Genomic DNA, 16732 nt, shown 5'->3' with positions numbered 1-16732 from the left:
TGAATTTCCCCACCTAAAAGAGACTTGTAAGCAGTAAAATACTGCTTAGCTCAGATGGTGCGGTTGCCTTAGCCACAGGAAGCATTATCTTAATAAGCGAAGCCTCTCATTTCATAAGGTTACATGTTTCTTCTTTTAATCAACATCAAATAGTATTGATGACTTTTCACCATTAAATTAAATTATGAGATGTAGCTACAATGCATATGAAAACATTTTCTTGGTTCAGAGCTATATTTAAAAGAATTTGACAAGATATTATAAAATTATAGAACTCCATTTCCTTTATGGCCAGGACTACTGTGACAATTAATTAGTCAAATTATTTACCCTGTGCTTGAATTAATTCAGTGAGGCATTGATTTAAAAAATTACAAAGTTAAGACGACCCCCAGTCTCCACCTTGCCTGCCCTGGTGTGGGACAGAGGCAGCAGGCAGACGCTCACATTCGGTGCTTTCATTTCCGGTTTCACTTAGGAATTCTGGGTGAAGTCACAACAGAGCTGAAAAGAGCTAGAAGCGATGGCCTTTCAGAATCCTTTGAAACCTTCCATTTCTTGGCAATTGTTCCATCAGCCTGAAGTGCTATTGGACAATACTCATTTCGAAACTTTTAGGGGACACAAGCTTCATTATCACCACAAAGCATTTCTGGGATGCTTTCCCTGTGTTAAACCAGGTCTGTCCATTTCTCACAGCCCACACTGCAGGGGGAACCAGGGCCCCGGGAGAGTATGTTAACTGTGTGAGGCTGCAGCCACACTGTTCTATTGGACGGGAACCTCCGATCCGGTTTAGTCTAGAGGCAGTCTTCCCCCAGACTCTGCATAGAGTCCATCTTTAGTCCCTTGTGGACCCAACGATTGTGTAGCTCAAAGTTGTCCCTTCTGATTACAATGAGTCTGTTCCATCTCGGAGTTTCAGATGACTATGTTTTCTTGTCATCATGATATAATTTCCAGAAAAATTAACATTTTTTCTGCCATACCTATGCGGTCTTAGGTACTATTTCTTTTCATCATCCCTTCTCCAGTGTCTAGCACAGTGCCTATACGTAATGGGCACTTTGTAAATATTTTTGGAATGAATGAATGTGTGTGAGGCTTATTTTTTTTAAATCCCTAAAGTTTATTATGAGCAATTTAGAATTATATAAAAGAGTAGAAGCGTTGGCAGCAACTCACCATTGTCGGGGTGGTCTATTCCACATAGCATGTTTTTAACAGGCAATAATGTTTGAAATTTTGGATTCTTCAGGACAGCTGGAACTGCCATCTGGGTAATCCAGCATGTGAGTGGTTATCAGCTCTTAAGAGCACCTATATACTTAGGAAGAAAAATCTTTCACAAGTTCCGTTTTAATTGGACATTTAAGATAGTGGGGTCTGTGTGGTACTGTGCCGATATGTGGCAGGACTGTTACCTCAGTCCCAGTGTTTATGAAGACAATGGCCAGCACCTTCTAAGGAAGGGTCTGGAATGCACTGTTGAACGTGGAGGCCACTGGCCACGTGCGGCTCTTGAGCAGTTGAGGTATAGCTAACAGGGCTGAGGAACTGAATTTTACATTTTAATCTTAATTTGAATGTAAAACCATGTGTAAAACATATAACAAATTTTTATATTTTATACATCTTGAATGGATAATATTTTGGATATTTTGATTAAATAAAATCTATTTTTAAAATTAATTTTATTTTTTTAACGTCTACTATTTAAAAACGTGGCTACCAGAAAATTTAATCTTATGTTTGTGGTTTGCATTATATTCCCATTGAACAGAGCTGAACTTGTCTAGAGGCTAAGGAACAGGACTTGCACTTGCTGGGGTATAGCATGTGGGCAAGGATTTGAGGGGCTGAACAGGGGCTCTGCTCCTCAGCTCAGCCCTGAGGCCTCCTGCCCACATCTGGGCACTGCTGAGACTATGTGCTCTCTCAGTTTTCTGAGGGCAGAGGCCATCCCTGTTCTTGCTTTATACACATCCCTTATCCCAGGGCTCGGGAGAGTGTATTAACTATGTGAGGCTGGCGAGTTTCATTTACTTTTCAAGGCTCTTGGAAACATAGGCTGGAAATGGGACAGAAAAAATAATGGGATCAAGAGAGGGCTGCTTTGGTGGGGAGTAGGAGGAATGGAAAAGGTTAGGGAAGGAACTCACAGTTGAGTATAAAGATTTTGGTATTATTCTAGTACTTCAATTAGGTGGTGGATGATGAAGGCCGATTTTGTTATTCCTTATAACTTAGGTATGTGTTGGGTGTGTGTATCAAAATTTCTATGACTAAAATGAACAGGGTGAGGTAAGAGAATTATCAATCATGTTTATTTGAATCCCTATACATGGCAGATGCTATATGTATTTTCATTGGATTGCATTTAATTGATGTGTGGTTCTTAAAACTTGCCAGAGCACATATATTTTTTATTTCATTTTTAAAAAACCTATTAAGAAATTGGCTCTAAATTTGAGTGGGAAAGTCAGGTTTAAAGGTTATTTATGACTGTCCTTGGTGGGGTCTTAGGCTACCTCCACAGGGTGGAAGGCACTGAGACCAACTTGCAAAATGATCAGGAAATCTAGAATTTTAGGGCAGTGCAAACAAATAATGTTAATGATACTGGAAACTTTAGAAAAAATATAATCCTTTTAAGTGTAAAAATTATCTCTTTTCATAGGAAGAGTCATAGTTTATTTTTTTAGGCAGTAGGGAAAAAGCATAGAAAAATAATATAGCTAAAATTTAAAAATATTATTTCTTTTTAATACAAAATCAGTGTGTTGATTTTAGTGTAACAGGACAATCATCCAAGGCTCCTAATCATTCTTAGGGCTTATAAACAACTGTACTGGGATGAGGCTCTTCCATCGGTCAGTGGGCGGTCAGTTCTGCATGGGTTCTTACAAGTTTATTTTCTTCTGTATTAAACCCTTGAGAGTGTCTTCAGGGGAAAGAAAACTTTATTTTTACAATCTAAACCATAACAAGGTGTAGGCTTTCAGCAAATGTTGGTCAAGTCCAAGTTGAACAAGTCCTTCTAATGGCCCCCAATTCTGTTTTCAGGGACTTCACTGGTGGAGTAGGATCCAGACCGAGACCAGGTAACTTAGTGTTGGCAGCCATGAAATCACGATGTCTCCCTGAAATTCAATGCGATTTATGTTACAGTTTTATATTTTCCCCCCTTTTATTTCTTCAGCTTTGCTGCCTCTTGACCTGCTTCTGAAAGTGCCACCCCTCAGGCTCAGGGCCCACATTAAGGAGGTAGAGGCCGAGTTAGTAATGGGGTGGCAGTCCCACAGCCTTCCCGCTGTGCTTCTCCGCAGTCTCAAAGACCATGGTAGTACCTATTAAATCAAGTTGATCTCAAGTACATGATGGGTGAACACAGAATTATAGTTGGACCTGAAATGTCCAAATGGTGCTTGGGAGGTAATTTTAATACAAACAGTGGGAGGATTTTGTCTACCATTTTTTGGCATTTACGAGTATCCAAATGCTTTCTGTGTTCACTTATTTTATTTAAATATAGGCTGTTTTTCTAAAATTTGCATTTCTGCTTTGGTAGGAATGTTAACCAATTGAACTATTGATGCTTAAAGTGTATACCTACTAGCAAAAAATAGTAGCTGTGTTTTACTTACATATTTCTGTAAGCTCTAGACCTATGTGATACAAGAGACGAAAGCATATCTTTTCTATGTATATTCTGACATAGACAAGTATTTTTAATTATTTCAATTTGTATTGGCCTAAAACAATATTATATCACATTGTTTAATAATTAAAAAATTATGAATTCTTAAAACCTAAATGTTTATAATAATGGTTGGGGGGGAAGAGCGTGTTATTTGGTTTCTGATTTCTCTTAAAAAGGACAAAGGCACAGCAGTAATGGTGCAGTTGTGAGCTAACCCGGGACGATTCAGGAGAAAAAGTGCATGACTGTGCTCTTCACATGTGCAGGAGCGTGTGACTCCTGAGTCTAAAGTTCTGTGTTTCTACATTGGTTAACTTCAAATTATTAATGCTATTTTCACCTTAACTTCCTTAATTCACACATTCAGTAGAGTCAACACCTGTAGTGAACACAGGTGATGTGATTTACTGTAATATTAGTCCGCCTCTTTATATTTATGAAACTTGCTTTGAAAGAGCTATTGACAGTTTGGGGCCGTTGACACTGTCAACATAGATGCAAAAAAAAAGTGATTTTGGCATTAAGAGGCCCAAAGCTCTGATGTTGACCATGTTCTACTACTATTTTGGCAAAAGGTAAGTTCATAGCATGATCACGAAACTAAAGCAATCATTTTTCATTAATTTTGTTACAGCAAGAGCAGAACAAACACATAGGTAAGCGATTCACAGTTCTGTTGTGATTCATAAAAGGGAATCCTTTCCTGAAAGGGCATGTTGAGTCAGCCCAGTTTAAGGTATGACTTTATGTCAGTGACATTGATCGTATCTTTTAAACAAACTAGTCACATTATAACAGTTTACATGTAATGTATTTCTGAGACCTATGGTTTGTTGTCCTGTCCAATTTTTAAAGAATTCACTGATTCATAAGACAGAATATAGTATAGCATTTGTAAGTGTCAGTGAATGCTAAGGTTTATCCACAGAGGAGGTAATATTATAGAACACATTAATGCATATGGCAATTTGGGTTACTGCCAATGGTAGGAGGTGGTAGGTGTCTATTTTCAAGTAAAAAAGTCTTGATTTTCTCCCATATTCAAACAACGGGTACCAGCCCCATCAACTTAGACCACCTCACCTGCAAATCATGCTCCATTTCTAGTTGTTGCTTCAGTCTCTCTATCCTAAGAGAAGATGAAGGCATTGTGAGACACCATTGCCCTGGTAACTTGTGAGTTATACTTTAGGTATTCGTAACACAGAATAGGTGAAGCACTGGAATGTAAGACTGATTTATTTGTATAAAAAAGGCAGATCATATTAGTGTATTTTCATTTACTTAACATTTGATTTAGCTTTCTTAGATTCCAAAGGAACATGCTGGAAGTCATGTATAACCAATAGTTGCAGTCCTGTATTGCCTAAATATTCTGGGAAAATAATTGTCAGGGTGGGCAGATTTACATCAAAACCTGGGCATGCCCCCAGGACCGTGTCTAGTACGTGAACCTCATTTTCCATGTGCTGTGGCCAAACGAAGGGTGAGAACTATTATTTGGAGGTCCCAAGTGGCTGTATTGTAAGATCTTGCCTATGTGGCACTCCTAAAATGTGGACTTCTTGGTCCATATTGTGACGATACAGCAGTATCAAAACTGCTGTAGAACAAATAACCATGGGATTATTTCAGGTTCACACAATTAAAAGTCCTCTTATTCTGTCTTTTAGTACTAACTAGATCTTGTAAATAATTTATTTTATAAATATTATTTAGGTTAAGTAATAGACTATAGTTCTCTGCCAATAGAAATAAAAATTCAGGAATGCCTGTATTTGGGGGTTGAAAATATTAACATTAATTAACATGGAATCAATGAATAAAAGAACATTTTAAACATGTTAATTATTTTAGCTCTGCTTCCCTAACTTTAGTCACATATTTTCATTGTGGAAAGTTGGCCATACCTGAGTTCCATCTGTACTACTGTTTTCCTGATGCATGTTTCTTTAATTTTTGAAAGAAACACTAAAATTTATTTTTCAATTATAGTTTATATTCAGTGTTATTTTGTATTAGTCTTGGGTGTACAGTGTAGTGGTTAGATAACCATATACTTTACAGTGTGTTTCCCCCCGATATTTCCAGCACGCACCTGGCAGCACACATAGTATTACAGTATTATTGACTATACTCCCTATGTGTTTCTTTAATCTGATTCATGTTCTCAAATTTATTTGAAGGGGAGTTTATGTTATTGCTACAAATAGGAAACCTGTGTAGCATAACTTGCCATAAATAGATAGCAACTCTAAAAAGAAATGCAAATCCAAGCAAGACAGCATTATTACATTGTAAATAATTATCGCTCTCTGCCTATCATGAGGTCTTCCTTAATGAAAGAATGTTAGCTAATATTTGAGAAATGGTAACAACATCCTTGCTCCATACCAAAACTCAACCTTGATATAATCCGTGAAAAGAAAACTGGAAAAGAAAAAGAAAGAAAAAGAAACACCTTTCCAACCTGATTTGCTTACTGTGTAAAACTAAACTAAGTGCCCTGTACTTTGCAAAACTCGGTTTTTAAAAATAATTGATGGGTTCCGTTGCCTATGGAGTCAAATGAATTAATCAAACGACTGGATGTTCTGAGTGAGAAAAACATGTCTAGGGTCTATTGTGTACACAAAGAAACGGTCCTTTCCTGTTGAGGAAGAGGAAGTGGTGTCCTATACATGAGAAAATGAAATCATACCAGAACATGTTACGAGAAAGACATTCTTTGTCAATACTTAGAGTACATTTTAATGTTATGGATGCTACCAGGGTGGGTCAAATGGAAATTTCTGGGAACATGAATCAAACTCAAATTTAAAGTGCAAATGTAATGTCAACTAAGAGCGTGGCCTAATTTGGCTGGATTGACACTGGTGTTTTTCTCTCGCTTGCTCAGTGTCATTTTCAGCAGCGTTAGCAGGCACTGAACTGATGCGTGGAAATTCTTACGCTCTGCATTTTGACTAGAAGTGGTTACTTTGTGGTATCTGGACTCCTGATTTTGTTTCCTTACCAAATGACAGAATCTGTTTTCATACTTGCCTTTTGTTCATAAAGGTCTGATCTAAAGAAAGTAGTGTCCCATCCAAATATTCCAGAGAGCACAGCTAATATTCTAGTTGTCCTTATCTGTGAGCGATCTTCAGTAGCAATCTTACGTTCAGATTAGTTATTCACAGAAAGTACTTCATACTAAATTTCACAATTGCCAAAGTGATTTTGAGTACATGCCTTCTCTCATTTGATTGCATAGCAATTCTTTTAGCATATAAAAATGTGCTTGCCCAATTTTAATCAAAAATTATAATAGTAGCCTACTATTATAAGTTTATAATAGTAGTCTAAAACCATGCAATTTGGCATATAATTATATACTTTTCTATATTGTTTATTGGGATTTGGTTATATTAGCTATCTCTTCCAACCAGATTATAAGCGTCTTAAACGAAGTTTGCACAGACCTCTGCAATCAGACCCTTGAAAACTACTTATTGAGCTACTGATGCAGACCTACCCTGCATAATCCTTGTCTATCCTTGCTATTGAGAACAACCACATAAATAATCTCATGACTACGTAAAGAATGGAAATAATGGTATTTTAATGTTAGACTTCAGACTGGGGAGGGGGTGGGCAACAACACATTTCCTTTACCAATGATAATTTGCTCCCTAATTCTTCCTGCTGAGGGAGGTGCTGATGGAGTGTGGACCAGGTCCCAGGAGGATGCTGCCTGAGATGTGGATTTTTTCCCTGTTCTTGGTAGGATAGTTTCTTTCCAAAGAGATGCTTAGACTCACAAAAGTTATTGATGGTCCGAACCCAAAACCAAGTGCCAGTGGCAAGTCAGCTGTGTAGTGGCAGCTTCCGCCCTGCCCAGAGGGTTTCTGCCCCAGGGGAAGAGGCCAAGTGGGAGGAGAGGAAGGTTACAGCACCCACCCTGTGGCAGAAATAGAGGAAAGGTGAGTGTCGCTTGGGTGATGATGGTAGTATCAGTTCAAAATAATTGAGTCAAGAGAAAGTCAAGGCTAGCGTATTCCAGATTGCTATGAATAATCATTTTAATGAAATTTAAGAAATAGTTTTGGAGTATATTCAACTGTCCTTTGAATTGTAATCATACAGGAATTTGAGTATTGCATATGGTGACTGGTGAGTCAGCACTAATGAGAAAGTGATGAAAGGCCTCTTTCCTGTGGCCAGGACACCAGTACCCCTGTGCTCCAGTACCCCCGAGGCCTTGCATGCCTAGTTGACTCTCCTCACTATGGACTCCATAGGTTATTTGGGATGTTTTAGATTGTGATTTAGTTAAAATTTTATTTATGTAACTATTTTTAAAAAATTATATTGCTGCTCTGGCTGGTATAGCTCAGTGGATTGAGCACTAGATTATGAAACCAAGGGTCACCGGTTCGATTCCCAGTCAGGGCACATGCCTGGGTGGTCCCCAGTAGGGGCACATGAGGGGCCACCACACATTGATGTTTCTCTCCCTCTCTTTCTCTCTCCCTTCCCCTGCTCTAAAAATAAATAAATAAAAATATTTATTAAAAAATGATATTGCTATACAAAATCACAACTCTTTTTTTAATTTTAATTTTATTGTTGTCCAAGTACAGTTTTCTGCCTTTCCCCCCACCCCAGCCCAACCCCGAGCCCTCCCCACCTCTCTCCTATTTCCACTGCTCCCCCCCTCCCCCTGTTATTGTCCACGTGTCCTTTATAATTATTCCTATAAACCCTTCACACTTTTCCCCTAAAATTCCCTCCCCTCTCCCCTCTGGTCACTGTCAGCCTGTTTTCAATTTTGGTGTCTTTGGTTATATTTTGCTTGTTTGTTTGTTTTGTTGATTAGGTTCCTGTTAAAGGTGAGATCATATGGTATTTGTCTTTCACTGCCTGTCTTATTTCGCTTAGCATAATGCTCTCCAGTTCCATCCAAGCTGTAGCGAAGGGTAGGAGCTCCTTCTTTCTCTCTGCTGCATAGAATTCCACTGTGTAAATGTACCATTGTTTGGTTATTGTAAATTGTGCTGCTGTGAACATTGGAGTGCATAGGTTCTTTTGGATTGGTGTTTCAGGGTTCTTAGTATATAATCCTAGCAGTGGAATTGCGGGTCAAAAGGCAGATCAATTTTTAGTTTCCTGAGGAAATTCCATACTGTTTTCAATAGTGGTTGCACCAGTCTGCAATCCCACCAACAGTGCACTAGGGTTCCCTTTTCTCCACGTCCCTGCCAACACTTGTTTGTTGCTTTGTTTATGATGGCCAATCTGACAGGTGTGAGGTGTTATCTCATTGTGGTTTTAATTTGCATCTCTCTGTGGCTAGTGATACTGAGCATCTTTTTCATATGTCTCTGGACCCTCTGTATGTCCTCCTTGGAGAAGTGTCTGTTCAAGTCCTTTGCCCATTTTTTAATTGGGTTGCTTGTCTTCTTAGAGTGGAGTCATGTGAGTTCTTTATATATTTTGGAGATTAAATCTTTGTCTGAGGTATCATTGGCAAATATGTTTTCCCATGCTGTTGGTTCTCTTTGTATTTTAATGCTGTTTTCTTTAGCCCTGCAGAAGCTTTTTATTTTGATGAGGTCCCATTTGTTTATTCTTTCCTTTATGTCCCTTGCTTTAGGGGACGTGTCTGTGAGGATGTTGCTGTGTGGAATGTCTGAGATCTTCCTGCCAATGTTTTCCCCTAGGACTTTAATGGTGTCACAACTTATATTTAAGTCTTTTATCCACCTTGAATTTATTTTTGTGTATGGTGTAAGTTGGTGGTAGAGTTTCAATTTTTTGCATGTAGCTATCCAGCTCTCCAACACCATTTGTTGGAGAGGCTATTTTTATTCCATTTTGTACTGTTACCCCTTTGTGGAAAATTAATTGACTGTAGAGACTTGGGTTTATTTCTGGGCTCTCTGTTCTGTTCCATTGGTCTATCTGTCTGTTTTTATGCTAGTACCAGGCTGTTTTGATTACAGTGGCCTTGTAATATAGTTTGGTATCAGGTATTGTGACCCTTCCTACTTTGTTCTCCTTTTTCAAAATTGCAGCAGCTATTCAGGGTCATTTATGGTTCCATACAAATTTCTGAAATGTTTGCTCTATATTTGTGAAATATGCCATTGGTACTTTAATAGGGATTGCATTGAATCTATAAATTGCTTTGGGTAGTATGGCCATTTTGATGATGTTAATTCTTCTGATCTATGAACACAGTATATGTTTCCATTTGTGTCTTCCTTTATTTCTTTCTTCAGCGTTGTGTAGTTTTCTGACTACGGGTCTTTTACCTCCTTGGTTAGGTTTATTCCTAGGTATTTTATTTTTCATGTTGCTGTATCAAATGGGATATTTTTCTTGATTTCTGCTTCTGATGTTTCATTGTCGGTATACAAAAATGCCTTTGATTTCTGGATATTGACTTTGTATCCCGCTGTTTTGCCAAATTCATTTATTAGGTTGAGCAGTTTTTTGGCAGAGTCTATATGATTTTCTATATACACTATCATGTCATCTGCAAACAATGACAGTTTTGTTTCCTCCTTTTCAATGTGGATGCCTCCTTTCTTGTCTGATTGCTGTGGCTAAAACTTCCAACACTACGTTGAATAGAAGTGGTGAAAGTGGACAACCTTGTCTTGTTCCTAATCTTAGTGGGAAAGGTTTTAGTTTTTGCCCATTGAGTATGATGTTGGCTGTAGGTCTCTCATATATGGCCTTCATTATATTGAGGAATGCTCCCTCTATTCCCACTTTGCTGAGTGTTTTGATCATAAATGGGTGCTGTACCTTATCAAATGCTTTTTCCGCATCTATTGATATGATCATGTGATTTTTGTCTTTGCAAAAGCACAACTCTTAAAGTTATTCTTTAGCAAGTGTTCTAGTTTTATTTAATCCATTAATGATGGAACCAGATGGAGGATAAAAGAGCTGGTTCCAAAAGCATTTAAAGAACAGGGATTTATATAGTTAGTCAAGAAGGAAAGCTGAAATAACATTGTTAAATTAAGCATAAGACTGGTGAAACTTCTACAGGGCAATAAAACCATATTTTTGTGATTTACTTCTTCATCAGCCTATGAAGTCATACCAGTATGTCAGTTTCTGCAGCTTTCATTGCTAACACTATAGGCTGTAAACTGCCTGTCCCTTTACTGCTGTGGATTGTTAGTTAAATACACTGGGACATTACCCAAGAGTATTAGATTAGAAAATAAATATTAGAAAATGCTCTAGCATGGTGTCAGATAATTAAACAATGATCATTTTGCCTAGTTTTCCATGATTGGGATAAATTTCTCTTATTCAGGTAATTGAATGGCGGTGGGGGCATCTTTTCTTTCGGTTCCTTTTAGTTTGATTAATTAGCCTTTGCATTCATTGTGCTGAACATAGTGTGGTTTTCATACTGCAGTATTTTATTCCTGAGAACCCTGGGCTTCAACAATCGAGTTGACTTTTAGAGAAAAAAATAGTCCCCTTTAGGAGGAATAAAGTGAGTCAGCCTGACTTGATTAGTCATTGTAACATTGCATAAGAAACCACTGGGTGGAGAAAGTCAGGCTGTATGGGCTAGACCAAATGCGGATGCTATTTTTAGGCCACCAGTTCAGGAACAAAAATTTAACTCCCAGTTTTCCCAATAATTACTTAATTTTGATATTGAGCCCCCTTCCACAAATCAGAAAGCATAATCAACTAGCCTGAAGGTCAAGTCAATGTGTTGGTGATTTCTTTATCACATCAGGCTTAAAGTCAGACAAACTGAGGATTGCCCTTCTCTCTCTCTCTTCCCTGAGTGGGTGATATTTTTGTTCCGAGGATTTCATTGTCATTATGGTCCTGGGGCTTTGAGACCACCTATGCTGGCATCTTATCTGGTTATTGAGTGTGGTTACCCTTCCATACTGGCATCCAGGGAAGTGACAGAGCCCCACCTGACTTCCAGTTCCTGGGCATGTTCCGCCCCTGTCCACAACCTGCCTCCCCACCCCCAACCCCCGCCCCCGGTGCCATGGCTGGGATCCCTGCCTGGAATGAAGGCAAGGCCTCTATAGGGCAGGCCCTGTCATTCTGTCAGCTTCCCTTCTCAGGGAACTGGGAAGGTGAGTCTGTTGCTCCTGACCTTCCTGGGCCCAGAGACCTGAGATCCTGGTGGAGCGCCAGGAAGGAACCTCTGCCACCCACCTGACTCTGTGCCATTGCCGTGTGGTGCAGGTAAGCTCTGCATGACTTGGGGCCTCTCAGAGTTCCCCATGGGAATCGGCACCCAGTTGTACCACTCTTGAATCCCCAAATTTAAAGATAATTCCATCACACACTCTTTACTACTTCATGTTCCCACCCGACTTTGCCCAAAGTGAACTGGAATTTAAGTCTCTTCTGCGACTCTCTCTTCTTCCCCTTTTCCCTTTATCCTCCCTCTTCAGAGAATCTTTATGTTATCCAGGAGGGGTGGGAAAGTGAGTTTATTCAGCAATTATTGTTTTGAATCTCTCTGCTTCTTAGACAGACTATTGCTTTTTGAAACCCAGGAATGTATTTGCTCTATTGCTTGGTTCTTCTCGTTCCCCCTCGTCTTGGGGGAAAGCTAGCCTCGCACTCTGCTTGCTTGGGAGTTCACGAGGTCAGAAGTGAGTGTGGGGAGCAACACAATAGTAAATTCTCTACACGGCATCTTGCCATGTCTATTATGTAGTCATTTCTAGGAACTTTAAAAATCTTGAGGTTGTATTTTATATTTTGAAGAAATAACTAAAGAGATAGCAAGTTTAGTATTGGGGAAACCCTCCCTAATCACACACACACACACACACACACACACACAGAAATTAAGCCTGAAGAGGATGAGATGCATTACATAAAGGTAACTAAGTCAGAATTCAAAGCCGTCTTGCTTCTTTGGCCTCGAAACAGCTCCTATCTGAAGGTTCAAATGAAAGGGGGTGACAGGAGCCTGGTCCTTGGGGTGAAAGAAGCTGAGGGTTTGATGCAGCTTCCTGCCATCCTGTGGGAAATTCTGCCAGGAGTGGCTGAGGGGAGACTGGGCCCCTCCCAGCACTTGCCCCCCAGTTGCAGAACTCCCTGCTGGTCTATGTTGGGGGAGATCCGATGTCCCAGCTCCCCAGTCTTCATCTCTCTCACCTCCCTCTCCCTTTCCATGGGGTGTCATTCAGTGACGCAAGCCCAGGTTTCCGCAGCCTCATTGGCTCCTGCTCCCACAGGGGGTCACCAAAAACTGCCTCCTATAGGGAATTTTGTAGTTTCCTTCTAAGTTTTAAAACACTATTTAAATTCATTTAAAACTATTAAAGGAATACAAAGTATTCTAACTTTAAACTTTGATTTTATGTACATTTTAATAAGACCAAATATTGTGTATCTGTCGTATTAAAAACAACATAGATCTGAGTCTTGGGTGTCCTCTGATGGACATTGAAATATAATCCCAACCTGTGATGTCTTTTTAAGGGAAAATTATTTTAAGAAAATTATTCTTAGGACAAATTGTCAAGGTAAATATATGTGTTGCATTTTTGTGTGTGTGAGTAGTTAGGATGTGTAGTGTTTTCACTGTGCTAATCTGAAAGATTTATTGAGAGAGAATGCCTTAAAACTCACAATGATATGGCTAACATTTGCCATGAACTTGCCAGTTATTACTACTTAAATGAGGAAGAAAAGATCAAAACAATGTCTATTTGGATTTTTATCTTTTTTTGTTTTGCTAAAATTATTAAGGGCCAAATAAATATATATTTGGGGGTGAGGGAATATAAGAAGTTTGGAAGATTTGATCTTTAGAAAAGGAGGAATAATAGTTCTCATGACCAGAATTCGCTGACCTCATTCAGGAAATCAAGAAGTTTTGCAAATATTATAGCTAGACTCCCTCCCATTTTTCCCAGTCTCGAATTTTCTTTTTCTCTCCAATCCTAACTCACATGATTACTCACCTCTTAGTGAATTGTCCAGAGCTCACCAGGAAGGCTGAACTGGTCATGGTGTCCTGTTTTTCCTTGACACAGCAGCAGCAGGTATCTGAGAGATTGTTCTATACCAGAGACTAAAATTTACCTTTAATCTAGGTGATGGGGTGGGGGGGTATCCTTTAAATTGAGAAGAAGTAATGGATTAGGTCAATATGCTTTTAACATATGAAATACAGTAAAGGAATTAGTATTCAGGCTATGTAAAGAGCACTTACAAACCAATAAGGAAAAAAAAAAAGGGCACAAACAAGAAATTCATCAAAGAAGTGCAATAACCTCATCTGCCTTCAGATAAACAGAAAATCAGATAGCAGAATTGAAGAGTTTGATAATATATAGTGGTGATCAAGGTGTAGAAAAATGGATTCCCTTCTGGTCAAAGTGTGAAATTGACTCGATCACTTTAAAATGTATTCATTAAAATAAGAACTTTGTATATCTGAGGGCCCAGCGAGTATTTAATTTCTCCTTACCTATCTAAAAGACCTCTTGCCCTTATGCACAATGAGGCATGCACATATACACCCAGTGCAGCATCCTTCATAACCATGAGACGTTGAAAGCAACCACTGAGATGCAAGTGGCTGAGTAAACCATGATGCATGCAGAAAGTCATTATGAAGAATGAGCTAGAACTCTGTGTTGGCAAAAAAGGAATCTCCATGCTGGACTGAGTGAGAAAAAGAAATTATAAAAGTCTTGTGACTTGTCACCATATATTTAAGAAGAGAGAAAGAATGCATGAGGGAATGCTATGGATTCTCTACGATAGTAGCTTTCAAACTCTTTTGGAAGTGACCCTCAATACGAAGCACATTTTATATCTCAAATGAGTGGGCTCTTACTACATGCAGTGCACTCTGAAATTTTTCTACCATGTTCCACTTCCTTCTATCCCATTTTTCAAAATTACTGGTCATGACCCATTAAACTGACTTCAGGACTCAACTACAGTTTGAAAAATACTGTTGTGAGGTTACACATGTAGGTATGTGAATGGATAGAAAAGCGACTGGGAGACAACCTGCCAAGCTGATGTCAGAGGTTCCTTCTGGGGAGGGGCCGATACGTGGTGTGCCAGGGCTCCTCCAGCGTCTCCTGTAATACTTCAGTTGTTACTGAGTTTGTTTGCTTGTTTTACACGGAGCATGTGTAAGTAAACATTTTTTCTTTTTTTCTTTTTTTTAGAGAGTAAGCAATCAAAAGACTGTTTTCCTAAATCAAGAATTTACCGGAATTCAGAGAGTGGTCAAAGGGTCTTAAGATAAACAATTTTAAGTGACTTTGAATAATTGGCTATTTCAGAAGACAGGCATTCTAGCTAACTATCTCTGTTTTTGTGTCTAGGGCCACAGATGAGCACTTTCTTGTGGCAAGGTAGAGTCAAACCCATGTGACATCCCACTCAAATGTCATCCCAAATCTGAGAGCGCTCTGCCAGGCTGTGAGATTTTAGCTTGTTCCCTATAAATGTTAAGTTCACATGTCAAAAACATAAAGTAGTCAACATAAAAACAATAAAAAACTAAGCTGTTTAGTTTCTGAAAATGCAAAGTTAATGTTCCTGTTGCAACTTGAACTTGGTCACATTACACAGTCTCTGGCTTTGGGTGTGGGTCTAGATGGACAAATGGTTAATGTTTGAAGAATTCTTTCTGCAAGAAACCACCACTCCAGAACATATGACATATGTACACATGGCCATTTCTGCAGGCTATAACCCCAGCTTCCTGTTTTCTGTTTTAGAGCTATCTCAATTCTTTCTGATTTACCTTCACGTATTTACCCTAAGAATTATTTATTAAACCTCATCTTGATGGTCAAGTAATTGAATCGATGTATAAAGGAGTTAGTCACAGTGCCTATGGAAGATAGATCCTTTACATTTTAAACATTCAAACAAGATATCAAATGCAGATGAACTGGAGCTGGATTATTTCTTGTGTGAATTTCTTAATTAACTCAATAAAGATACCCATAAAGAAAATAATTTTTGACACCACCCTAGTGTAAAACTGTGGTGTGACTCTATGATGAGAATTTGGGATAAATTATATGTGTCCTATTGAGACCTAGACAGAAATCCAGGTGAAAATAGTAATTTGTAATAAGTATTTAAAATTACTTAATTCGAAGTAACTTTTGTTACTTAGAATTTTTTTGTTTTGGGGAATAAATGGAAGTGGAAATCCTCTGTAAGATTGTCTATTTACTATTTTCATTCTGTAGTTTTAATAAAAGTAGTTTTAAATATGTTAAATGAATTTAAACCTTAAAAGCATGATATTTTCTTAACTGCCTATATCTACAGCCCAGCTTTTCAATGTCTACAGTATCCAAAGCACCACTGACCCCTGGTGGTAGCCTTATGTAATTGCAGGCAAAAGTTCCAAGAAAGAACTGATCTTTCCTGTTCTAAGAGTTAACATCATTATGTTAAGAAGTCTGAGAAGTAAAAGGAAGGAATTGTGCATCCTATATTATAAAATACTGAAGTGTTACTAGGTCTCTGTATGTTGTCTCATTGGTAGAATTAGGATCTTTGCTTAATTTTTTTCAGAATTTTACTCCATTTTCAACTAATCACTTTTAAGAGAAAAAACCAGGGTCTTGACTAAATGAAAAATTTATCATCCACAGCGTCTGCAGGGATTGCTGTATCCCAGAGGAAAGTACGTCAAATCAGTGATCCTATTCAGCAGATCTTAATACAGCTGCACAAAATCATCTATATCACACAGGTCAGTGTTTTAGCTTTTTATTTCCTTTTATTCTTAAATATAAATTTGCTGCTCATATTGCTTAAGGACTTTGTGGAACTTTCAATGACAGTGAATACTTGCTCAAGTCCTCCCCAGCCACAAATATTTTGGGGACACTATGGCTTAGCAGGGAGATAGTAGGGTAAAAAAAAAAGGCAAATGTGTAAGATTTTCCCTATGACCTAAAACCTGCTCTTCCAGTGTTAGTGCACAACCAACACCAGTTCAATTTGAGTGGGCCTTGAGCGTGGGGATGAAAGTGG

The 16732-nt window shown here is 38.6% G+C and overlaps 1 protein-coding gene across 3 annotated transcripts in view; it reads left to right on the top strand.

Moving 5' to 3' along the window:
- NEK10 (NIMA related kinase 10) overlaps positions 1-16732 on the top strand; it is a 179862-nt gene that overhangs the window by 137578 nt on the left and 25552 nt on the right. The window contains exons 30-33 of one of the 3 annotated variants that reach the window (XM_024565856.4): positions 3067-3104; positions 3203-3343; positions 15055-15084; positions 16348-16448. In XM_024565856.4, coding sequence (XP_024421624.2) covers positions 3067-3104; positions 3203-3343; positions 15055-15084; positions 16348-16448 — 310 coding nt within the window. The remainder of the gene's footprint in view (positions 1-3066; positions 3105-3202; positions 3344-15054; positions 15085-16347; positions 16449-16732) is intronic. The other 2 variants (XM_045199916.3, XM_045199917.3) reach the window with 2 other exon arrangements.

This window comes from Desmodus rotundus, chromosome 8, assembly GCF_022682495.2.
Source record: "Desmodus rotundus isolate HL8 chromosome 8, HLdesRot8A.1, whole genome shotgun sequence".
In the NCBI taxonomy this organism is placed as follows: Eukaryota; Metazoa; Chordata; class Mammalia; order Chiroptera; family Phyllostomidae; genus Desmodus; species Desmodus rotundus.
Note: the sequence above shows the minus strand (reverse complement) of the source record. Positions and strands in the feature narration are given on the sequence as shown.